Source organism: Rhinoraja longicauda, chromosome 37 (assembly GCF_053455715.1).
Source record: "Rhinoraja longicauda isolate Sanriku21f chromosome 37, sRhiLon1.1, whole genome shotgun sequence".
NCBI classification, from domain to species: domain Eukaryota; kingdom Metazoa; phylum Chordata; class Chondrichthyes; order Rajiformes; family Arhynchobatidae; genus Rhinoraja; species Rhinoraja longicauda.
Genome location: NC_135989.1, coordinates 17,369,261 through 17,394,361, shown reverse-complemented (window position 1 = coordinate 17,394,361; position 25,101 = coordinate 17,369,261). Strand labels below are relative to the sequence as shown.

The 25,101-nt window shown below is 48.7% G+C and overlaps 2 protein-coding genes across 2 annotated transcripts in view; both read right to left on the bottom strand.

Annotated features, from left to right (window-relative positions):
• The window catches only part of LOC144610646 (procollagen galactosyltransferase 1-like), a 48,839-nt gene extending 31,469 nt beyond the window's left edge, over positions 1-17,370 (bottom strand). Inside the window, exon 1 of the mRNA XM_078429508.1 lies at positions 17,082-17,370. Coding sequence (XP_078285634.1) covers positions 17,082-17,317 — 236 coding nt within the window. The 5' untranslated portion in view covers positions 17,318-17,370. The remainder of the gene's footprint in view (positions 1-17,081) is intronic.
• A 2,842-nt stretch (positions 17,371-20,212) lies between these two features.
• LOC144610640 (protein Niban 1-like) overlaps positions 20,213-25,101 on the bottom strand; it is a 36,442-nt gene continuing 31,553 nt past the window's right edge. The window contains exons 13-14 of the mRNA XM_078429497.1: positions 23,351-23,462; positions 20,213-21,668 (exon numbers count right to left, since the gene is read on the bottom strand). Of these exons, the coding sequence (XP_078285623.1) occupies positions 21,448-21,668; positions 23,351-23,462 (333 nt within the window). The 3' untranslated portion in view covers positions 20,213-21,447. The remainder of the gene's footprint in view (positions 21,669-23,350; positions 23,463-25,101) is intronic.

The window sequence follows — 25,101 nt, the reverse complement described above, 5'->3', positions numbered from 1 at the left end:
GAATTAACCTAGTAATAGCCCTCAATAGCAAGAATATCCTTCCTCAAATTTGGAGACCAAAACTGCACAGTACTCCAGGTGCGGTCTCACTAGGGCCCTGTACAACTGCAGAAGGACCTCTTTGCTCCTATACTCAACTCCTCTTGTTATGAAGGCCAACATTCCATTGGCTTTCTTCACTGCCTGCTGTACCTGCATGCTTCCTTTCAGTGACTGATGCACTAGGGCACCCAGATCTCGTGGTACGTCCCCTAAATTGTCCCTATTGTGTAGGATAGTGCTAGTGGACGGGCGATCGCTGGTCGGCGCGGACTCAGTGGGTCGAAGGGCCCGTTTCCTCCTTGTATTTCTAAAGTTTAAAAAATGCAAAGAAAGGTCTTGGGTTTATTCTAAGCAGAGAGCCCAGGAAGAAAGAAGTACACGGTCAGAAGCACCATTCTGTGGCTGACACCCTATCTGCTCATGTTGTAGAAGTGGTCAGAGGTTTTCTCAGTAGCCTGTTGACTATTTATCCCACAACAAACATCACAGAAGACGTTAACTGGCAATTCATTGGGCTGGTATATGAGAGATGTTTAGACACACAAACGCCTGGTGTGTTCCGAGCTCCCGGACTGTAATTGCCTGTGGACCTGTGGTAGATACTGTGACCTCCATCACCCACCACATCAATGCCAGCTCCCACTTTCAATGCACAACATTTTCCAGCCCTTTGGATTCTCTGCATCCCAGCAGCTTGTGGTCAATACATACTTCAAACAAGTCAATCTAGGGTAAAGCGCATGTTCCCAGTCAGCTTAAGCAAACACCAGTGCAGCAGATGGTAAAACCCGTATGAACACCGTGTCAATTTGACAGCCACGTTACCTTCCTGTTCTAGGGTGGAACAAGAAGGCCTTACATGTGTGGAATGGAATGAACTGTGCAAGAGGCCTGGATTCTGCCAAAAAACTTTCCTATGTTTTTCAAATTCCTCTACGATCTCAATGCTCCAGGTGACTAAAGCCTCCAGTGGGAGAATCTGGGAGCTGTGCACTCCCCCAGCCCTGAGGACATGTACAAACTGAAACCATCTTGCCCCAGAATTGACAGTCACTCCGCGTTGTACACTCATCCTTTTGCCTCACCACGTCTCTTTCCCCAAAATAAGGCGTGCCTTAAAGTCCGCCTCTTCAACCATTTCTCTAGTTTTTTACACCGTATCCATCCATATCTCTTGTTTCCCTCTCCCCTGACTCTCAGTCTAAAGGGTCTCGACCCAAAAGGTCACCCATTCCTTCTCTCCAGAGATCCCGCTGAGTTACTCCAGCATTTTGTGCCAATCTTCAATCCTACATTTGGCCACCACCCATGATCTACCCTTATTCCTTGCTTGAATATTCCTTGTTTGCTTGATACTGCTCCTCCAAAGAAACTTGGAAAGTTTTACTACCATAAAAGTGCTTACATAAATGCAACTGGTTGCTGCTGCTGTAAATTTAATTGATTTAATTGAAGGCACAAGGAACTGCAGATGTTGAAATCTTGCATAGATCACAAAGTGCTGGAGTAACTCAGCGGGTCAGGCAGCATCTGTGGAGAACATGGATAGGTGACGTTTGGAGTCGGGATCCTTCTTCCGACTAGTCTGACATCTCTGGATGCTGCATGACCTGCTGAGTTACTTCAGCACTTTATGTTCTATGATTGATTGAATGACACAACGTGGAAACAGGCCCTTCGGCCCAACGAGTCCATGCCGACTGTCGATCCCCCCTACACTAATTCTGTGCTATCCCACTTTTGCATCCTACACACTAGAAGTCAATTAACCTACAAACCTGCGCGTCTTTGGGGATGTGGGAGGAAACCAGAGCACCCGGAGAAAACCCACGCAGGTCACAGGGAGAACATGTAAACTTCGTACGCACAGCACCCGTAGTCAGGATGAAACCAGGGTCTCTGGCGCTGTAAGGCAGCAACTCTACCGCTGCGCCACTGTGCCGCCCTAAGTTTAGGTTGTGTTTGATCTTGGAGCACATCCTGAAGGGTCGCCTACCCACATTCTCCAGAAATGCTGCCTGACCTGCTGGGTTACTCCAGCACTCTGTGTCGTTCACAAGCAGCTTTCTGGCTGAGAGCAGCCACTGCTCACACATGTACATCTTTTCACCGGGTGAAAAGATGACGATCGAGCTCTGAGGAACAATGAAAGGCAACATCATCATCGGCGAGGTTTGGCCAGAAGCGTTTGTGAGATCTGAGTGCATCCACCCTTCCCCCAAACTGGCTTGCCAACCAGGCAGTTATACAAGTGACTATTTATAGAGACAAGGCAATAACACAGAAATAAAGAATCCTTTTAGGATTCCCAGCGAGTGCCTCAGAGAAGTTAACCAACACTACAAACCCCAACATGCCTGTTTGCCAGGCAAAGTATGTTTCCAAATTATGAAACACTTCCTTCTTAAAGTTATAGGTCAAGGGAGGAGAGGAGATTTATGCAAACTGCAAAGCCGTCTGATCACCACATACATAGCACATCCCAACTTCATCACACACACACACAAGATCAGTGCAGTCTTTTACCCAAGGTAATAGAATCAAGAACTAGAGGACATTGGTTTAAGTTTAGTTTTTTAGTTTAGAGATACAGCCTTTCGACCCACCGAGTCCACACAGACCAGCGATCATCCCGTACACTAACACTATCCGACACACTAGGGACAATTTTACCAAAACCAATTAACCTACAAACCTGTACGTCTTTGGAGTGTGGGAGGAAACCCGAGCTCCTAGTGAAAACCCACGCAGCCACGTACAGACAGCACCTGTGGTCAGGATCAAACCGTGGGTGTCTGGCGCTGTAAGGCAGCAACTCTACCACTGCGCCATTGTGACGCTCCATCAGTTTAAGATGAGAGGGGAAAGATTTAATAGGAACCTGAGGAGCAACCTTTTTGCTCAGAGGGTGGTGGGTATATGGACCGAGTTGCCAGAGTAGGTAGTTGAGGCAGGGACTGTAACAGCATTTAAGAGACACTTGGAGGGTACACGAATAGGAAAGAATTTGAGGGATATGGACCAATCACAGGCAAATTGGATGAGTTTTGATGGGGCTTCTTGGTTGGCATGGACTAGTTGGACTGAAGGGCTTGTTCCCATGCTGTATGTAGACACAAAATGCTGGAGTAACTCAGCGGGAAAGGCAGCATCTCTGGAGAGGAATGGGTGACGTTTCGGATCGAGACCCTTTTCAGAAATGTCACCCATTCCTTCTCTCCAGAGATGCTGCCTGACCCGCTGAGTTATTCCAGCATTTTGTGTCTACCTTTGATTTTAACCAGCATCTGCAGTCTTTTTTCTACCCATGCTGTATGCCTCTATGACACACAAGCTAAAAACATACACCCCTAAATGAAAGGGATTCAAAGCATCTCATAAGGTCATAAGTGATAGGAGCAGAATTAGGCCATTCACCCCATCCAGTGTACTCCGCCATTCAATCACGGCTGATCTATCTCTCCCTCCTAACCCCATTCTCCTGCCTTCTCCCCATAACCTCTGACACCCGTACTAATCAAGAATCTATCAATCTCTGCCCTAGAAATATCCATTGACTTGGCCTCCACAGCCTTCTGTGGCAAATAATCCCACAGATTCACCACCCTCTGACCAAAGAAATTCCTCCACATCACCTTCTTAAAGAGACTTCTTTTAATTTCGAGGCTATGACCTCTAGTCCTAGACTCTCCCACTAGTGGAAACATCCTCTCCACATCCACTCTATCCGAGCCTTTCACTATTCGGTAAGTTTCAATGAGGTCTCCCCTCATTCCTCTAAACTCCAGCGAGTACAAGCCCAGTGCTGACAAACGCTCAAACTGCAGAGTGAAATACCCGGCCTTGAATACAAGGTTTGTTGGCACTGCCACGTTTACCAGCCATCTACAAATTCTGGTAGGCCCAGTGCAGGGAGACAGTGAGTCAGACACGCCAGGCGAGGCTGCTGGTTAGTCTGCCAAAGCAAGCAATGATGGCAGCAGACGCCCTCAAAGGAAGAGACAGGAAATCATGTGTACACACTCGGTCTATCACAACCTTGTTTTACAGAGATACGAGGAACTGCAGATGTTTTTAGTTTATAGATACATCGCGGAAACAGGCCCTTCGGCCCACCGAGTCCGCACCGACCAGCGATCCCCACACACTAACACTAGCCTAAGCACACTAGGGACAATTCTGATGCTCGTGATTGGGGGAAATACACAGATTGCTGAGGCACAAGGAATTGCAGATGCTGGAATCTTGAGTAAAACACACAAAGTGCTGGAGTAACTCTGCGGGTCAGGCAGCATCTGATGAGGTTAATGAATAGGCATGTTTCGGGTCGGGACCTTCTTCAAACTGTGTCTTTGCAACTAGTAATAACATTTTGGTACAGGCAGTATCTCTGGAGAGAAGGACTCCAGCATTTTGTGTCTATCTTTGCTGTAAACCAGCATCTGCAGTTCCTTCCTACACATTAGTAATGCTTGACACGAAATCACTGCAGGGGAAATGTATTCTTTTTCCGCAAGCTTTCACAGATTACAATCACCAAATGCATTTTCCACGAAAGATAAATATTAACCAGGGGATCAGGGGAAAAACATTCACATGATGTTTCATTTAGTTTAGAGATACAGCGTGGAAACATGCTCTTCCGCCCACCGGGTCCGCACTGACCTGCGATCCCCACACATTAAGACTATTCTACACGCACTAGGGACAATTTACACTTATACCAGGCCAATTAAATTACAGATTTGTACGTCCTTCGAGTGTTGGAGGAAACCGACGATCTCGTAGAAAACCCAGGCGGTCACGGGGAAAAAAGTACAAACTCCGTACAGCCAGCATCAGGATCGAACCTGGTACTCCGGCGCTGCAAGCACTGTAAGGAGGCAACTCTACCTCTGCGCCACCGTGACGCACAATTGTTGTGGGAGCTTTAATATTTACTCAGGGCGGAAGAGAGAGAGAGCACCATTCACCAGGGCAATATTTTGGCCAAGGGGCCGTGTTTCCTGCACTCTCTCCAAAAGCACCAGCCCAGATGTTGCAAGCAGCCTGCGTTGCTGGACTCAAACCCATGATCTATTAACAGAGTTAAGCTTCCCAGAGCGTTTCCAGCTGTGCCCCTCCGAGCTCCTACAGATGCTTGCCAGGTGTCTGTAGACGAGTGCACAGACTTGCTGAATTTAATTACATTCTCTACCCTGCCGTGAGTGAAACTCTCAATTAGTGGGATACAAGTCCCACGGTTAATTGGCTTCAGTAAAATCACTGGTCGGTGCAAACTTGGTGAGCCTAAGGGCCTGTTTCCGCTCTGTGTCTCTAAACAAAACCTTCCATATCTCCAGTTTCCCTCTCCCCTGGCTCTCAGTCTGAAGAAGGGTCTCGACTTGAAACCTCACCCATTTCAATAGACAATAGGTGCAGGAGGAGGCCATTCGGCCCTTCGAGCCAGCACCGCCATTCAATGTGACCATGGCTGATCATTCTCAATCAGTACCCCTTCCTGCCTTCTCCCCATACTCCGCTATCCTTAAGAGCTCTATCTAGCTCCCTCTTGAATGCATTCAGAGAATTGGCCTCCACTGCCTTCTGAGGCAGAGAATTCCACAGATTCACAACTCTCTGACTGTAAAAGTTTTTCCTCATCTCAGTTCTAAATGGCCTACCCCTTATTCTTAAACTGTGGCCCCTTGTTCTGGACTCCCCCAACATTGGGAACATGTTTCCTGCCTCTAACATGTCCAACCCCTTAATAATCTTATACGTTTCGATAAGATCCCTTCTCATCCTTCTAAATTCCAGTGTATACAAGCCTAGTCGCTCCAGTCTTTCAACATATGACAGTCCCGCCATTTCTTCTCAACAGAGATGCTGCCTGTCCTGCCGAGTTAATCCAGTATTTTGTGTCCATCTTCGATGTAAACCAGCATCTATAGCTCCTTCCTACACATCGTCCCAGCACTGGCATGGAGTGAGTTAACGCATTCAGGATTAATCCAGTTACCGAATTCTATTGCTGAGATCAAATGTCAGTGCTCCATCTCCTTGAGCAAAGTTCTGCCTAAATGGGGCCCCAAATCAGTGGCACGGAATTCTTTGAACAAGACTGGACACATACACCACCGTTAATATAACTCAACTCTAAATAAACGAGATCAAGATTAATGCTAACAGAGTGAGTGAAATCTGTGCTTGTGACGAAACATGTACAGGCAGGAGCTAAGTTATTTAAACTGCAACACTTTTCAGCTTTCAAATGTTTCATTGTAAGACGTGATCTGAGCAGCTACTAGTCGCTGCCTTGCCCACGAGATACATGCCCAATAGAAAATGCACTTGTATGTAAACAGTGTAGGAAAGAACTGCAGATGCTTATTTAAATCAAAGGTAGACACAAACTGCTGGAGTAACTCAGCGGGACAGACAGCATCTCTGGAGAGAAGGAATGGGTGACGTTTCGGGTCGAGACCGTTCTTCAGACTGAGAGTCAGGGGAGAGGGAAACTGGAGATATGGAATTGGGAACTAATATGAACAGCATAGACAATAGACAATAGCAGGTGGAGATTTTTATGGTGTTTAGTACTAGTTAAAACAGAACCAGGATATTTCCAGGTTTAAGGAGATCGGGAAAAGGGAGGAGTGTTAGAACAGTGAGATGAAGATGTAACAAAGGCAGGGATCAGGGTGACAGGTTTAGTTTAGAGATACAGCGCAGAAACAGGCCCTTCGGCCCAATTGGATCCGCGCCGACCAGCGATCCCCGCATATTAACACTACCCTACACACACTGGGGAAAGGTTTACCTTTACCAAGCCAATTTACCCACATACCTGTACATCTTTGGAGAAAAGGAATAGGTGATGTTTCGGGTGAGAGGAGAAAAAGCAGAGTGGGAGGTAAATATGTTTGTGGAGATCAACAGGCACGGATACAGTTCAAGTCAGTCGCAAGGATGTGCAAGGTGTGGATTTACAAAGAACATGAGAAGGAACAGGAGAGAAATTAGAGAAATAGAGGCGTGGTGGCGCAGCGTTTGAGTTGCTGCCTCAAAGTGCCAGAGAGCCAGGTTGCATCCTGACTACAGGTGCTGTCTGTATGTGGTTTGCACGCCCTCCCTGGGACTGCGTGGGTTTTCTCCGGGTGTTCCGGTTTCCTCCCACACTCCAAAGACGTGCGGATTGGTTGGTTGATTGCCCTCTGTAAATTGTGCCTGGTGTGTAGGGTAGTGCACGGGGATTGATGGAAATGCGGACTCAGTGGGCTGAAGGGCCTGTTTCCGTGCGGTATCTCTAAGCTAAAATCCAAGAGTAATTGGGAAGTCGAGTTGAGGGAGCGGAACATTACAAGCTTTGCCAAGCAAAGGAAGAAAGAGATGCAGTTCAGCTAAAGATCTTTGTCTGAAGGAGGGTCTCGACCTGAAACCTCACCTATTCCTTTCCTCCAGAGATGCTGCCTGTCCCGCTGAGTTACTCCAGCTTTTTGTGTCTATCTTCGGTGTAAACCAGCATCTGCAGTCCCTTCCTACACAAAGCAGAAGACCTTTTGGTTTCAATCTTATTGGCAACTAAACGTATTAGTCCTGTGTAAAAGCTGGGAACTGCAAATGCTGGTTTACAAAAAAAAAAGACCCAAAGTGCTGGAGTAACTCAACAGGCCAGTCAGCATCCCAGCATCAGAGGTGACTATTTAATTTATTTCTCACCCACATAAATACCGTGACGGCAAATTTTATAATGTTTCTCAAAAGTTTGGATGTGTGAATTCTGCAAGGGTGAATCTTCATTCTCTAATCGAGAGGGTTTCCAGTAAAGGAGATGGAATTGGAGGATAGTGAACGACAGGCAGTGACAGAGGGCACAAGTGTGTTTGCGTGCAAGTACATTAAAAATCTCCAGCTAAAAAAAAAAAAAACTGACACGATAGCAGCTTCCTTTCATGTGCAGAAGAAGTTTACACAAGAATTATATTTTTGAAGTCACCAAAAATTCCTTGCAGTGCTCTCCTGTTGACTTTGAAAGATGAGAAGTGTGAAGCCAGGAAAGTGTAGGATAAAATTACTAGTAGCTCCATCCACATGCAAGATTACGGCACAGAAATAGATATCAGGCCAGGCTAACTCAATAGCCTGAATACTTGCTGGAATGGGTGAGTTAGCTGGTGTCGGTGGCATGGGATTGAAAGGGTGGTATTTTGGGGATAACACGTTATAAGTAAAATCAGAAAATGTCGGGGAAAACTCAGCAGGTCAGGCAGCATCTATGGAAAGATAAACAATTAATGTTTCAATCCCGAGACAGCTTTCTCAAAACATTGATCAGTCAGGGCTTTGAGTACAAGAGTCAGGAAGTCGTGGTGCAGCGTGAGACGACTTTGGTCAGGCTGCATTTGGAGTATTGTGTGCAGATCTGATCACCCCCGATATAGGAAGGATGTGGAGGCGTTGCTATGGGTGCAGAAGAGATTTGCAAGGATGCTGCCTGGATTAGAGGGCATTAGCTCGAAGGAGAGGTTGGACAAACTGGGGTTGTTTTCTTTGGGGTGCCAGAGGCTGAGCAGAGACCTAACAGATATATATAAAATTATGCAAAGCATAGATAGGGTAGACAGTCAGAACCTTTCTCCCCAGGATGGAAATGTTAATATTAGAAGGCATAGCTGTAACATCAGGAGGGAAGTTTCAAGGAGATGTGCTGGGCAAGTTTTCTTTTACACTGAGAGAGGCAAATGCTTGGAATGTGCTGCCAGGGGTGGTGGTGGAGGAGGGACAATTGTAGTGTTTGAGAGGCTTTAAATAGGCATGTGGATATGCAGGGAATGTAGGGGAATGTATCATTTGATGGCAGATGAGTTTAGTTGAACTTGGCATCGTATTTAGCACAGACATTGCCATTGATGTGCCATTTGCGGCACGGTGGCGCAGCGGTAGAGTTGCTGCCTTACAGCGAATGCAGCGCCGGAGACTCAGGTTCGATCCTGACTACGGGTGCTGTACTGTAAGGAGTTTGTACGTTCTCCCCGTGACCTGCGTGGGTTTTCTCCGAGATCTTCGGTTTCCTCCCACACTCCAAAGACGTACAGGTATGTAGGTTAATTGACTGGGTAAATGTAAAAAATTGTCCCTAGTGTGTGTAGGATAGTGTTAATGTGTGGGGATCGCTGGGCGGTGCGGACTTGGTGGGCCGAAAAGGCCTGTTTCCGCGATGTATCTGAAATATGAAGGAAAAAAAAATGATATTGTGGGCCGAATGGCCTGTTCCAGCGATGTACTGTTCCATGTAGTAATCGTTGCTCCCGTTAGGCTTGTGAGGTTGACTGTCATGTCCTCTATCTGTCATGATCTCCAGAGACGCTGCCTGACCCGCTGAGTTAATGCAGCACTTTTTTGTAAACCAGCATCTGCAGTTCCTTGCTTCCACACAAAGTAACCTCATCTGCCCGCACATGATTCATATCCCTCCATTCCCTGCCAATCCACTGCTAGAAAGGATGAAGGACTCACTAAATGATGGCTTTGATTTTCAGACGTTTCACTGGAAGAAATTGCAACACACTTGTGGCTGCCTGCCACACAAGCTGACTAATTGGCAACACTGGGAGCATTGAGTGGGTGGGTTAGGAGGACCCAGTTTGTGGTCATTAGTGGGCATACGGATTACGACTTGGTATTTGCACTTATGTTTCCAAAGGGAAGTGTACAGAGTGAGAGATGGTGGCCAAGGAACAAACTTGAAGAAAGGTCTCGACCTAAAATGTCCTTCGCCCCAGAGATGTTGCCTGTCCCGTTGAGTTACTCCAGCTTTTTGTGTCTATCTTCAGTTTAAAACAGCATCTGCAGTTCCTTCCTACACAGATTCTTGAACACTAAGGGTGGTGTAGTGGTAGAGTTGCTGCCTCACCATCCTGACTACGGGTGCTGTCTGTACGGAGTTTGTACGTTCGCCCCATGACCTGCATGGGTTTTCTCCGGGAGCTTCGGTTTCCTCCCACGCTCCAAAGACATATAGGTTTGTAGATTAATTGGATTAGTACAAATGTAAATTGTCCCTAGTGTGTGTAGGATAGTGTTAGCGTGCAGGGATCGCTGGTCGGTGTGGACTCTGTGGGCAGAAGGGCCTGTTTCCGTGCTGTATCTCTGAACTAAACTAAACTACAAACACCAACTAAACTACAGAGTACAATCTACCTTGGGTCTTCAGGTTTTTGTTTTGCACTAATATATTTTTTAATTAAGTTATTGAACTTGCATTTGCTTATCTCCGAGTCCAGGCACCTCTCTTTTTACGCGGGGGTGGGTTAGCTGCTTGAAAGGCAGCGCATAAAACAAAACGCACGTAAATCAGATCAATTCCATGCACTGCACACAACCATGTGGAAACAGAGATCTGCAGTTTATAACAAAGATAGACATAAAGTGCTGGAATAACTCAGCAGGTCAGGCAACATCTCTGGAGAAAATGAATGACTATCCATTTTCTCCAGAGATGCTGCCTGACCCGCTAAGTTACTCCAGCACTTTGTACATAGAAACATAGAAAATAGGTGCAGGAGTAGGCCATTCGGCCCTTCGAGCCTGCACCGCCATTCAATATGATCATGGCTGATCATCCAACTCAGTATCCTGTACCTGCCTTCTCTCCATACCCCCTGATCCCTTTAGCCACAAGGGCCACATCTAACTCCCTCTTAAATATAGCCAATGAACTGGCCTCAAATACCTTCTGTGGCAGAGAATTCCACAGATTCACCACTCTCTGTGTGAAAAAAAACTTTCTCATCTCGGTCCTTAAAGACTTCCCCCTTATCCTTAAACTGTGACCCCTTGTTCTGGACTTCCCCAACATCGGGAACAATCTTCCTGCATCTAGCCTGTCCAATCCCTTAAGAATTTTGTAAGTACACATCTTTGGTATTCTGCCATATGGACCCAGGCATCTAGTTGCGGCTTTATTCTGGAAATAGGAGAGTGTAAATTAAACTTCAGTGGCAATTTGAAGTTTAAATTGGGTTATTCTAAAAACGTGCTGCTGGAAGTGCGAATTTCATTTTCAGTTTTCAGTATGTGACAATGAAACACTTTTGAGCAAATTCAGAAATAGCTCATCAGGGTAGAGAGAAAAATACTCTTGCCTTTGGTGAATAAGTAAAGAACCAGACAACACAAACAAAGTTATTGGCAAAAAAAAGGCAAAGATATTTGTGGGAAAGGCTATTTTTGATCTGAGGCTGGATACCATTCAGAGGTCATCTCTCGTAACGCCTGCTGTACAACGCTGTGGGCGACAATAAACAATAGACAATAGACAATAGGTGCAGGAGTAGGCCATTCAGCCCTTCGAGCCAGCACCGCCATTCAATGCGATCATGGCTGATCACTCTCAATCAGTACCCCGTTCCTGCCTTCTCCCCATACCCCCTCACTCCGCTATCCTTAAGAGCTCTATCCAGCTCTCTCTTGAAAGCATCCAACGAACTGGCCTCCACTGCCCTCTGAGGCAGAGAATTCCACACCTTCACCACTCTCTGACTGAAAAAGTTCTTCCTCATCTCCGTTCTAAATGGCCTACCCCTTATTCTCAAACTGTGGCCCCTTGTTCTGGACTCCCCCAACATTGGGAACATGTTATCTGCCTCTAATGTGTCCAATCCCCTAATTATCTTATATGTTTCAATAAGATCCCCCCTCATCCTTCTAAATTCCAGTGTATACAAACCCAATCGCTCCAGCCTTTCAACATACGACAGTCCCGCCATTCCGGGAATTAACCTAGTGAACCTACGCTGCACGCCCTCCATAGCAAGAACATCCTTCCTCAAATTTGGAGACCAAAACTGCACACAGTACTCCAGGTGCGGTCTCACCAGGGCCCGGTACAACTGTGGAAGGACCTCTTTGCTCCTATACTCAACTCCTCTTGTTACGAAGGCCAACATTCCATTGGCTTTCTTCACTGCCTGCTGAACCTGCATGCTTCCTTTCATTGACTGATGCACTAGGACACCCAGATCTCGTTGAACTCCCCCTCCTCCTAACTTGACACCATTCAGATAATAATCTGCCTTTCTATTCTTACTTCCAAAGTGAATAACCTCACACTTATCTACATTAAACTGCATCTGCCATGTATCCGCCCACTCACACAACCTGTCCAAGTCACCCTGCAGCCTTATTGCATCTTCCTCACAATTCACACTACCCCCCAACTTAGTATCATCTGCAAATTTGCTAATGGTACTTTTAATCCCTTCGTCTAAGTCATTAATGTATATCGTAAATAGCTGGGGTCCCAGCACCGAACCTTGCGGTACCCCACTGGTCACTGCCTGCCATTCCGAAAGGGACCCATTTATCCCCACTCTTTGCTTTCTGTCTGATAAAGGTTGATGACAAGACCTGATGAAAGGGACTGTGACCCATGTGTCACCAACCACTTGTCAGCGGGCACATACACTGTCTGGAGAATGATCTCGACCCAAAACGTCACCCATTCCTTCTATCCAGAGATGCTGCCTGTCCTGCTGAGTTACTCCAGCATCGGCAGCTCCTTCTTACACAAAGTGATGACATTCACCACTGCCCTCAGTTCCCACCATGGCAATCAGAGTAAGAGAGCTTAGAGTCCCAGAGTCATACAGCATGGAAACATGCCCTTCGGCCCATCTTGTCCATGCCGACCAACATGCCCCATCCAACCTAGTCACATTTGCCCACGCTTGACTCATCTATATACTAAAACTCTCGTTTGTTTGTTTGTTCCTGAACTACAGCCAAAACGGTCCAACATAGCGCGACAACTTTAGGCCCACCTTACTCACCGTCGTCCCTTTGGTGCCAATGGAAGAGGTTTCATTGAAATCAGTGTTATATTTTTAAAGTTATTCACATTTTAAAGTTTAAATCTATCTCCTAGGGAGGGGGGAGGGGGAGGATAAGGGGGGTTGAGGGGGATAGAGTGGGGGGGAGGGGAAAGGGAGGAGGGAGGTGAAGGGGGAGAGCGGAAAGGAGGGGAGGAGGGGAGAAAGGGGGGGAGGGAGGGGGGAAGGGAGGGGAGGAGGAGAAGGGGAGAAAGGAGGGAGGGAGGGGGGAAGGGGAGTGGGGAGGGGAGATGTTGCACCTATGCAGGAGAGGTTTGGGCCCAACAGGTCCTGAACTACAGCCAAAACGGTACATGATAGCATGGCAATTATAGGCCCACCTTACTCACCGTCGTCCCTTTGGTGCCAATGGAAGAAGTTTCATTGAAATCGGTGTCATATTTTTAAAGTTATTCACAATTTAAAGTTTAAATCTATCTCCTAGGGAGGGAGGGATGGGGTAGGAGGGAGAGGGGGGAAGAGGAAGGATAAGGGGGTTTGAGGGGGATGGAGTGGGGGGGTGGGGAGGAGGGAGGGATGGCAGAGGGGGGGTGGAGGGAGGGGGAAGGGGGGGGGAGGAGAGAGGGAGGGGGGGGGAGGAGAGAGGGAGGGGGGGGGGGGGTAGGAGAGAGTCTTCACCAATGCAGGAGAGGTTTGGGCCCAACGGGTCCACTTGGTCTATATCCCTCTAAACCTTTCCTATCCATGTACCTGTCCAAGTGTCTTTTGAAGTGCAAAGCTTCACGGTGAGAGTGGCAAAGTTTAAAGGATTTGTGTGGGGCAATTTCTTTTTACACAGAGGGTGGTGAGTGCCTGGAATGCACTGCCAGGGTTGGTGGTTGAAGCTGATACATTAGTGGCATTTAAAATACTTTTGGACAGGCATATGCGTAAACAGAGATTGAAGGGATATGGGTTATGTGCAGGTAGACAGGTGATGGTCTTGGCATCATATTCGGCACAGACGTTGTGGGCCTAAGGACCTGTTCTTGTGCTGTACTATTCTATGTTCTCTGATTACAACCTTAAACCTGGTACATGTTCCACAGCGCAGTGATGCCTTTTCTCCTGTACTCTTTAGAGATATGCACTATCTCAAAGCACTGTAGAGACACCACCAAAGAGGGTCACGGTAAAAGCCTTCAAATGCTCGTGCAGGACAAGTGAAGCAGTCGCCTCCTCACTCAGCCAACATCTTCAGCAGGGGATCAAGTTACACTCCCCTCATCCTCACGTCTGGCAGCCTGCTCCCCAAACCCTGTCACTATAAAAGATGACCATGCTGTCTGAGCGTGGAGTCTGCAGAGACTCAACCCATTTGAGGGCCGCTGGAACCATGAGTAGACAGCACCAAGTGCTGGAGTAACTCAGCAAGTCGGGCATCATCTCAGGAGGCGATGGATAAGCAAAGATTTGGGTCGGGTCACTTCTTCAGCGATAGAGTTGCCACCTTACAGCGAATGCAGCGCCGGAGACTCAGGTTCAATCCTGACCACGGGCGCCGTCTGTACAGAGTTTGTACGTTCTCCCCGTGGCCTGCGTGGGTTTTCTCCGAAATCTTCGGTTTCCTCCCACACTCCAAAGACGTACAGGTATGTAGGTTAATTGACTGGGTAATATGTGTAAATTGTCCCTAGTGTGTGTAGGATAGTGTTAATGTGCGGGGATCGCTGAGCGGCGAAGGGCCTGGTGGGCCGAAGGGCCTGTTTCCGCGCTGTATCTCTAAATCTAAATCTAAAGATGGGTCTCCAACCAGAGCGTCACCTATCCATGTTCTCCAGAGATGCTGCCTGACCTGCTGAGTTACTCCAGCACTTTGTGAAACGTCACCTATCCATGTTCTCCAGAGATGCTGCCTGACCCGCTGAGTTACTCCAGCACTCTGTGAAACGTCACCTATCCATGTTCTCCAGAGATGCTGCCTGACCCGCAGAGTTACTCCAGCACTCTGTGAAACATCACCTATCCATGTTCTCCAGAGATGCTGCCCGACCCGCTGAGGTACTCCAGCACTCTGTTGTCCTTTTGTGTAAACCAACAGCTGCAGTTCCTTGATTCTTCTGCTGAATTACACCATCATTTTGTGGTTTCTCAAGCACTCTGATAAGACAGCTGCACAGGATCAATCCGAAGATCAAAAAACAACTTCTAATTGAGTTTTAGGCAACAGTGTTCACTTTAGGCATCAAATTTCATGCTTTCAGAAGGTCTCCATTTTCCCACCGGAGATGGTGGGGGTGAATAGCCATGGGAACTGCCCCACCTCCTCCACTGCCCACTCACTCCAACCCTGCAGCTCAGTGTTCTGCAGGCTGAGAGCCAGCACACACCCAGCCTTCCAGGAAAATCCCTGTCCATTTCGTTTACTTTATCTTGGGGTGTCTCGCCTTGTGTCGACAATTTCAAATACACTTTGACTCAGAATTCAAGCACTCCAGCCACAGTTTGACTCTGTGTATAGATAGTGCACCAACCAACACAAGGCTTCCCAGAAAGTCATCGTGAGGGGAGGTTTGTGAAAAGTATCATTCTTAAATACACAACCATGGCAATTTCCAATTCAGTTTACTCTTTCTGATGTCATTTACAAAGACGTGCCTAAAATTCAGAATTTGTTTATAAAGATCACACTTTAATGACTGAATACAAAACCACATGTAGAAATCTTGCAAAAATCACAGACGCCTTTTCAATGCTCACCCTGATCAATCCTCACTCAGCCCCTTCTTCTCCTCTCATTCTATCTCCCCCTCCTTCACCTACCCCCTCCTCCACATCTCCCTCACCCTCCATCTCCTTTCTCCTCACTACCCCCTCCCTTATTGTCCACTCACGCACCCCTTCCCTCCTCTCCATCTCCCTTATTCCCACCCCTCCCCTCATCTCCATCTCACCGCCTCCTCTCCCTCCATCTCCTTCCCTCATTGTTCACTCCCTCACCCCCTCTTCTCCTCCATCTCACCCCCTCCCCTCCCTCCATCTCTCCCCCTCCCCTCCATCTCACCCCCTCCCCTCCTCCATCTCTCCCCCTCCCCTCCATCCACCCCTCCCCTCCCTCCATCTCTCCCCCCTCCCTCCATCTCTCCCCCTCCCTCCATCTCACCCCCCTCCCCTCCATCTCACCCCCTCCCCTCCCCTCCATCTCTCCCCCTCTCCTCCATCTCACCCCCTCCCCTCCATCTCACCCCCCTCAGAGCAAGTCTGAGGTCATCCTATTCGGCCCCCCCGACTCCATCAAATTGATACAGGCAGTCTTGGAAGTCTATCTGCCTAGTCAAACCGCATGTCAAAAACCTCGGCATGATATTTGACTCTGCATTAAAATTGATAAGCAAGTCAACGCTGTGGTAAAAGCCAGCTTCTTCCAACTTCGAACCATAGATAAAATCAAACCTTTCCTCCAATTCGACGACACAGAAAAAATCATTCACGCTTTCATTTCCTCCCGCCTAGACTACTGCAACTCCCTATACACTGGGATCAGCCAATCTTCCCTGTCCCGCCTGCAACTGGTCCAAAACGCCGCAGCGAGACTCCTGACGGGTACCCGTAAAAGGGACCACATCACCCCGATTCTGGCCTCTCTCCACTGGCTCCCTGTACGGTACAGAATCAACTTCAAGCTCCTCCTATTCACGTATAAAGCCCTAAATGGACATTCCCCCCCCCCCACATCAAAAATCTTCTAACCCCCCTCTCTAACTCCAGGTCCCTCAGGTTGGCCGACTTGGGGCTACTCACTATCCCACGGTCTAGGCTTAAGCTCAGGGGTGACCGCGCTTTTGCGGTTGCAGCTCCTAGACTGTGGAACAGCATCCCTCTCCCCATCACAACTGCCCCCTCCATCCACTCCTTTAAGTCCAGGCTCAAAACCTATTTCTACTCCCTAGCGTTTGAGGCTCATTGAGGAGGCGCTGTGAACTGTTTGCGTGCTACTTACTGTATGTTTCATTTTTTTCCTTAGTACCTAATCAGATGTACAGCACTTTGGTCAACGTGGGTTGTTTTTAAATGTGCTATACAAATAAAATGTGACTTGACTTGACTTGACTTGACTCATCTCCCTCAGCCCCTCATCTCCCTCCATCTCTCCCCCTTCCCCTCCCTCCCTCCCTCACTCACCCCTCCCCTCCCTTCCCTCCATCTCACCCCCCATCTCTCCCCCCCCACCCCCGCCCCCCCGCTCACCACAGGCTGACCCTGTCCTTGGGGTAGTTGAGCTCGTCTATGTGGCCGAAGAAGGCGGGCAGGCCGTGTGCGCTGTTGCGGGCGATGATGGCGACCAGGACGCGGGGCGGCAGCAGCGGCGATTCCTCGGCCCAGCGCTCCTCGGGGAAGTAGCCGCGGCCCGGGGCGGGGGCGAGCGTCAGCGCCAGCGCCAGGCCCAGCGCGGCGGCGAGGAGCAGCGGCGGCCGGCGCGACATAGCGGGCAGCCCGGAGCGTGGAGGATGCTGCTGAGCGGAGCGGCTACGGCCCCGCCCCCCGGCTCAGGCCCCTCCCCCACAGACCCGCCCCCCCAACGGCTTCACAGGCCCCGCCCCCCCAACGGCCTCACAGGCCCCGCCCCCCAACGGCCTCACAGACCCGCCCCCCAACGGCCTCACAGGCCCCGCCCCAACGGCCTCACAGGCCCCGCCCCAACGGCCTCACAGGCCCCGCCCCAACGGCCTCACAGGCCCCGCCCCAACGGCCTCACAGGCCCCGCCCCAACGGCCTCACAGGCCCCGCCCCCCCCCCGACCTCACAGGGCTCGCCCCCCCCCCCCCCCCCCGGCCTCACAGGGCCCGGCCCCACTGGGCCCGCCCCCCCTGCCTCAGGCCCCGCTCCCCGGCCTCAGGCCCGCCCCCCTGCCCCACAGGCCCCGCCTCCCGGCCCCACAGGCCCCGCCTCAACAGGCCCCGCCCTCAGGCTCAGGCCCGCCCCGGGGAGGAGCCGCACTGCCCGGGGGAGGGATGAGGGAGGGAGGGAATGAGAAGCAACGAGGGAGAGGGGAATGGGAGGGAAGGAATGAATGAGGGAAGGAGGGAGAGAAGGAATGTGAGAGGGAAGGAGAGAGAATAAAGGAGAGGAGGAGGGAATGAGGGGAGAAGGAGGCAGGTGGAAATGAGGGAGGCGTGGAGGGGTGGGGAATATGGTTGAAGGATGAGGGTGAGGAGGGGGGATGAGGGTGAGGAGGGGGGATGAGGGTGAGGAGGGGGGATGAGGGTGAGGAGGGGGGATGAGGGTGAGGAGGGGGGATGGGGAGAGGAGGGGGGGATGGGGAGAGGAGGGGGGATGAGGGTGAGGAGGGGGGATGGGGAGAGGAGGGGGGATGGGGAGAGGAGGGGGGATGAGGGTGAGGAGGGGGGATGGGGAGAGGAGGATGAGAGGAGATCTTATCGAAACGTATAAGATTATTAAGGGGTTGGACACATTAGAGGCAGGAAACATGTTCCCAATGTTGGGGGAGTCCAGAACAAGGGGCCACAGTTTAAGAATAAGGGGTAGGCCATTTAGAACTGAGATGAGGAAAAACATTTCCAGTCAGAGAGTTGTAAATCTGTGGAATTCTCTGCCTCAGAGGGCAGTGGAGGCCAATTCTCTGAATGCATTCAAGAAAGAGCTAGATAGAGCTCTTAAGGATAGCGGAGTCAGGGGGTATGGGGAGAAGGCAGGAACAGGGTACTGATTGAGAATGATCAGCCATGATCACATTGAATGGCGGTGCGTACAGGCTCGAAGGGCCGAATGTCCTACTCCTGCACCTGTTGTCTATAGAGGGCCAGAGGGGGGGTTTGGGGGAGAAGGAGGTAGAAACAAGGGAGGAGAGAGGGGTGACTTAGGGGAATGAGGGAGAGATAGTTTGAGAGAATGAGGAGCAAGGGGGGAATGAGGGAGGTTGGGGCTAGGTGGGTTCTTCAAAGGGGGCATCACCAGACAAAAGATGATGAGAGCCAGGGACAACCTCAAGGTCGGTTTGGACTCAGTAGGCCGGAGGGTTTGCTTCCATGCTGTATCTTTCAATTGATCAAAGAAAAATCTGATGCCATTTTGACTCAATGCAAACATTATAATTAAACATATTGGTATGCTTTTTACAATGAATAAAGATAATGCAATGTTCTGGAATATGTAACTCTATATTTCACAATTCAAGTATATTTTGAGGGAAAAATTGCAATTTAAGCTGAGAGAAGGGATTCAATGCGGATTGCACCTGCGTAGAAGGGCTGGTTAGCAGTGCCATCTTTGTCATTTCTACAGATAAAAAGGTCTTCAGTTATTTGAAAAGCGTCGCAGCGCCAGAGACCTGGGTTCGATCCCGACCTTGGGTGCTGCCAGTGTGGAGTTTGCACTATCCCTCATTCCCCTTCATCTCCCCGTGACCGCGTGGGTTTTGTCCGAGTGCTCCGATCTCTTCCCACATCCCAAAGACGTGCGGATTTGTAGATTAATTGGCTTCTGTAAATTGTCCCTAGTGTGTCGGGAGTGGATGAGAAAGTGGCATAACGTGGTGAGCGGGTGCTCGATGGCCGGCCTGGACTCGGTGGGCCGAAGGGCCTGATTCCATGCCCTGTCTATAAGTTCAATCTGCAAAACATCCATGAACATTCACTCTTTTGTTGTGGAACCTCTCAGGAATCTCAAAAACCTACAATTTTAATTACAAATTCTCTGTTTCTACTTAGTAGAAGATTTGCCTGGATTAATGCACAATTGAGAATAATGTTGATATCCAATCCAGGAAGCCAAACTACTTTAGTTTTAGTTTATTTTAGAGAAACTAGTTTTATTTTGCAGTGCGGAAATAAGTTCTTTGACCCACCTAACCCTCACCGACCAGCGATCCCTGTACACTAACGCTATCCTATACACACTAGGGACAATTTACAAATTTACCAAGCCAATTAGCCTACAAACCTGTGCGTCTTTGTAGTGTGGGAGGAAACTGGTGAAAACTCACGCGGGTCAAGGGGAGAACGTACAAACTCCGTACAGACAGCACCCGTATTCGGGATTGAACCCGGGTCTCTGGCGCTGTAACTCTACCGCTGCACCACCGTGCCACCCAGATGCAATGATTCCAAAAGCCTACCAAAAAAACAAAAATGAGTCAATGCGATGTGTTATCGTCAGGCTGGTGAGTGTGTACGAATATAACAATGTTCTGTAGAGCAGCAAAGGTCCTGACAACTGCAGTGATGTCTAAATAAACCAGTGATCACTGTGACTCCAACTACACTATAAAACTGAGATGAGGAAAAACTTTTTCAGTCAGAGAGTTGTGAATCTGTGGAATTCTCTGCCTCAGAAGGCAGTGGAGGCTAATTCTCTGAATGCATTCAAGAGAGAGCTGGATAGAGCTCTCAAGGATAGCAGAGTCAGGGGGTATGGGGAGAAGGCAGGAACGGGGTACTGATTGAGAATGATCAGCCATGATCACATTGAATGGCGGTGCTGGCTCGAAGGGCCAAATGGCCTCCTCCTGCACCTATTGTCTATTGTCTAATACCAAGGTGGCAACTTCCACCTCTCCAAAATAAGACAAAAATACTTTTAACTTAAGCTGCATAAGATCATATATTAAAAAATAATTATGGCAGATCCAGAACTTCATTTTTCATCATATACATCTATTGAAATAGATCATTTTACAATCAATTGCTTCCACTTATCATGGCCCCACTGTAATCACTGTTAAATGACACAAAGTGCTGGAGTTATTAGCGGGTCAGGCAGCATCTCTGGAGAACATGGACAGGTGACGTTTCACAGAATGCTGGAGTACTCAGCGGGTCAGGCAGCATCTCTGGAGAACATGGATAGGTGACGTTTCAGATCGGGAACCTTCTTCAGACTGATTGTAAGTGGAGGAGGGTGGGGAGAAAGTTGGAAAAGAGGAGAGGTAGGAGAAAGTGTGGCGGGAGAAGGGGGTGTTTGATAGGCAGATGGTTGGAACAAAGGCACTCTGTGAAACGTCACCTATCCATGTTCTCCACAGATGCTGCCCGACGGAGACGAGGAAAAGCTTTTTCACTCAGAGAGTTGTACATCTGTGGAATTCTCTGCCTCAGAAGGCAGTGGAGGCCAATTCTCTGGATGCTTTCAGCGGAGTCAGGGGGTACAGGGAGAAGGCAGGAACGGGGTACTGATTGTGAATGATCAGCCATGATCACATTGAATGGTGGTGCTGGCTCGAAGGGCCGAAAGGCCTACTCCTGCACTTATTGTCTATTGACCCGCTGAGTTACTCCAGCACTTTGTGTCCTTTTTTGTATTTACCAGCGTCTGCAGTTCTTTGTTTCTACATAAGTCAATGTTCAACAGCTCATGTCATTGTGGATCATTTCAGGGTTACAGTTATCCAGAAGGATGATTGAAGTCCTCCACATTAACTGCGTCTGGGACTGTCCAGGATTTGCCCCAGGTCTCCAAATGACATTGGCTCTTCGAGCTGATCTGCAGGTTCCTTTTAACCTTCTTTTCCAATTTGCTTGTTGTCCATCCACATGCTGGGTCTCTTGCATCCATCACTCCAGTGACTATAGTCCCACATCTCCAGCAGGCATGGTGATCACATTGCACCAGCTGCTGTGTCATTCCCCGAGGGTGACGTGCTCCCAATTTCATCCCTGTGTTCTTCACTCGTCCCAAGTGCTGGTGAATCCGTCGGACTTGTTGGCCGGGTGGAATTGGAGTGTTCAGCAATGGAATGCTGGGCTTCGCCATCCCACACATGGACCGTACTCTCATTGTACAGACTGAACTCTGGTCGTGTGGACGACACCTTCATGGCTGGGAGAGAGAAAGAAAATCTGCATGGGTTTCTGTTAGAGGCACAGCATGGAAACAGACCCTTCGGCCCACCAAGTCCATGCCGACCATCCACAATCAATCTAGGATGCGGCCCCCCAATCATGGCTGATTAGTTCACTCAAACAGCATGGAAAAAGGCCCTTCTGCCCAAGCTGACCATACATCATCCAGTATAAGAAAATAACTGCAGATGCTGGTACAAATCGAAGGTATTTATTCACAAAATGCTGGAGTAACTCAGCAGGTCAGGCAGCATCTCGGGAGAGAAGGAATGGGTGACGTTTCGGGTCGAGACCCTTCTTCATCCATTCACACTAGTGCTGCTATCCCACCACACCCACTCCCTACACACCAGGGGCAATTTTTACAGAGGGCCAATTTACCGACCAAACCGCACGTCTTTGGGTGGAAACCAGAGCATCCAGAGGAAACTCGACGCGGTCACGGGGAGAACGTGCAAACTCCACACAGACAGCACCCGAGGTCAGGATCGAACCACCCAGATCTTGCAAACCTGTCCAGTCATAAAGCCAATTACATTCAGCGTAGTCTCATCACACTTGACACCGTGATCAGATGATTTTGAACAAGGTTTATTAACCTAGTTCTGTTCACTTGACTCATGAACTTATCTTTAATCGGACTTTATCTTGCATTACATGCTGTACCCTTTATCTGTGGACAGCTTGATTGTAATCACGTACAGTCTTTGACTGGGTAGAGCACAAACAAAATCTTTTCACTGTACATCAGTACACGTGACAATAATCATACACTAAACTAAACTGAAGATGGGGCTGATTTCATTGTGCCAGCAAGACAGATATGTGTCTGAGTTTGTACCTGAAATCTTACGAGGTCACTGATCACAGTATCGACTGCCTTGTGTAAACGCTCCTCCTGGAAGTTAAAGCCTTGCTGGCCATTTCCCTCCACAGAAGCTGCCTGACCCTCTGTATCACTCCAGCAGTTTGTTTTTAGATTTTAGATTTAGAGATACAGCGCAGAAACAGGCCCTTCGGCCCACCGGGTCCGCGCCGCCCAGCGATCCCGGCACATTAACACTATCCTACACCCACTACGGACAATCTTTACATTTATCAAGCCAATTAACCTAGGTACCTGTACGTCTTTTGAACTCAAGATTCCAGCATCTGCAGTCTCCGGTCTCTGCACTTTAAGTCCTCACAATCCCTCTTCTGATATTTGACCCAAACCACATAACCTATGATGTGCGTTTGTCGGCACTGGGCCTGTACTCGCTGGAGTTTAGGAGAATGAGGGGGGACCTCGTTGAAACACACAGAATAGTAAAAGGCTTGGATAGAGTGGATGTGGAGAGGATGTTTCCACTGGTGGGAGAGTCTAGGGACAGAGGGCACAGCCTCAGAATTAAAAGACGTTCCTTTAGGAAGGAGATGAGGAGAAATGTATTTAGTTAGAGGGTAGTGAATCTGTGGAATTCATTGCCACAGAAGGCTATGGAGGCCAAGTCAATGGATATGTTTTTTAAGGCAGAGATAGATAGATTCAAGTGTCAGAGGTTATGGGGAGAAGGCAGGAGAATGGGGTTAGGAGGGAGAGATAGATCAGCCATGATTGAATGGCAGAGTGGACCTGATGGGCCGAATGGCCTAATTCTACTATTCCTTATGACATACCTTTGTTAATTTCCTCGGACACAATATGTAGGACAAGTTCCTTATAGATGCTTTCAATCTGTATCACTCCCTCATCATCCACAGGCACATACGACTCGTAAGCAGCCAGCTCCTAGAATGGAATAGAAAAGAATCATTATTCCAGTCTGCCGCCCAGAGTCCATTGTTCAGAAGCACAGTGTGATAGGGAGCAAGAAAGACTGTATCTGCCGCTGATAAAGGCAAAGTGCTGGAGTAACTCAGCAGGTCAAGCAGTATCTCTGGAGAAAGAGGATAGGTAACGTTTCGGGTCAGGACCCTTCATCAGACCGACCTTAAGTCCCGACCCGAAACGTCACCCATACTTTTTCTCCCGAGATGCTGCCTGACCCGCTGAGTTACTCCAGCACTCTGTGCCTTTCTTTGGTAAGAACCAGCATCTGCAGGTCTTTGTTTCTACATCTACCGCTGTTTGACATGAGGCCATATCTCTGCCTTTAACAAAGGATGATTACAAGAGAGTTAAAGGTGTTGAGAGGCCAGCAGAATCGAGAGCAATCAGTCAATAGTGAGAAACATGAAAGGCCTTCAGATTAGTTCAGGTTTGTAGGTTAAATGGCTTGGTATAATTGTAAATCGTCCTTAGAGTGTGTAAGATAGTGTTAGTGCGCGGGGATTGCTGGTTGGCACGGACTCAGTGGGCCGAAGGGCCTGTTCCAGCTCTGTATCTCTAAACTAAACTGAACCATTCCTTCTCTCCCGAGATGCTGCCTGACCTGCTGAGTTACTCCAGGATTTTGTGAATTAACTAAATAAACATCAGGAATACTGTTATATGATATAAATTACAGCAACCTGCTGGACCATTATGCTATTTAATGCACAATATATTACTCTGCTGCTAAAAATGAATTCATGAGTAACTCAGCATGGCACTGCAAGGTCAAGTGGGCTTTGTAGAAGGCAGCTGCTGGGGACACTCACAGACCAGTTGTACCTTTGGTTTGGCCGATGCTGTTACATCTCCAGCCGTTCCATGAGGCTGGAAAGCCATCAAAGAGTTACTGCCTCTCCGACAATTTTTATGTACTTTCAACAGTTTGAAACTTGATATTAATCACAGCAGCTGCAGGCTGACAGAGTTACAGAAGGGATTCACCCCCTGAGCCTACCCTTCGTGTGTGTGTGTGTGAGTTAGCATGTGTGTGTGTGTGTGTGTACGTGTGTGTGTGTGTGTGAGTATGCATGTGTGTGTGAGTATGCATGTGTGAGTTAGCATGTGTGTGTGTGTGTGTGTCTACGTCTGTGTGTGTGAGTATGCATGTGCTTGTGTGTGTGTTTGCGTGTGTGTGTGTATGCGTGTGTGTGTGTGTGTGTGAGTATGCGTGTGTGTGTGTGTCTGCGTGTGTGTGTGTGTGTGTGTGTGTGTGTGTCTGCGTGCGTGTGTGTGTGTGTGTGTGTGTGTGCGTATGCATGTGCATGTGAGTCTGCGTGTGTGTGTCTGTCCGTGTGTGTGTGAGTATGCGTGTCTGAGAGTGTGTGTCTCTGCGTGTATGTGTCTTGTATACACTTCAGAATATGGAAAAGAGAGAGAGAGAGAGAGAGAGAGAGAGAGAGAGAGGGAAAGGGGGAGGGGGGAGAGGGGGAGAGGGAGAGAGAGAGAGAGTGTGTGTGTGTGTGTGTGTGTGTGTGTGTGTGTGTGTGTGTGTGTGTGTGTGTGAGTATGCGTGTGTGTGTGTGAGTATGCGTGTGTGTGTGTGAGTATGCGTGTG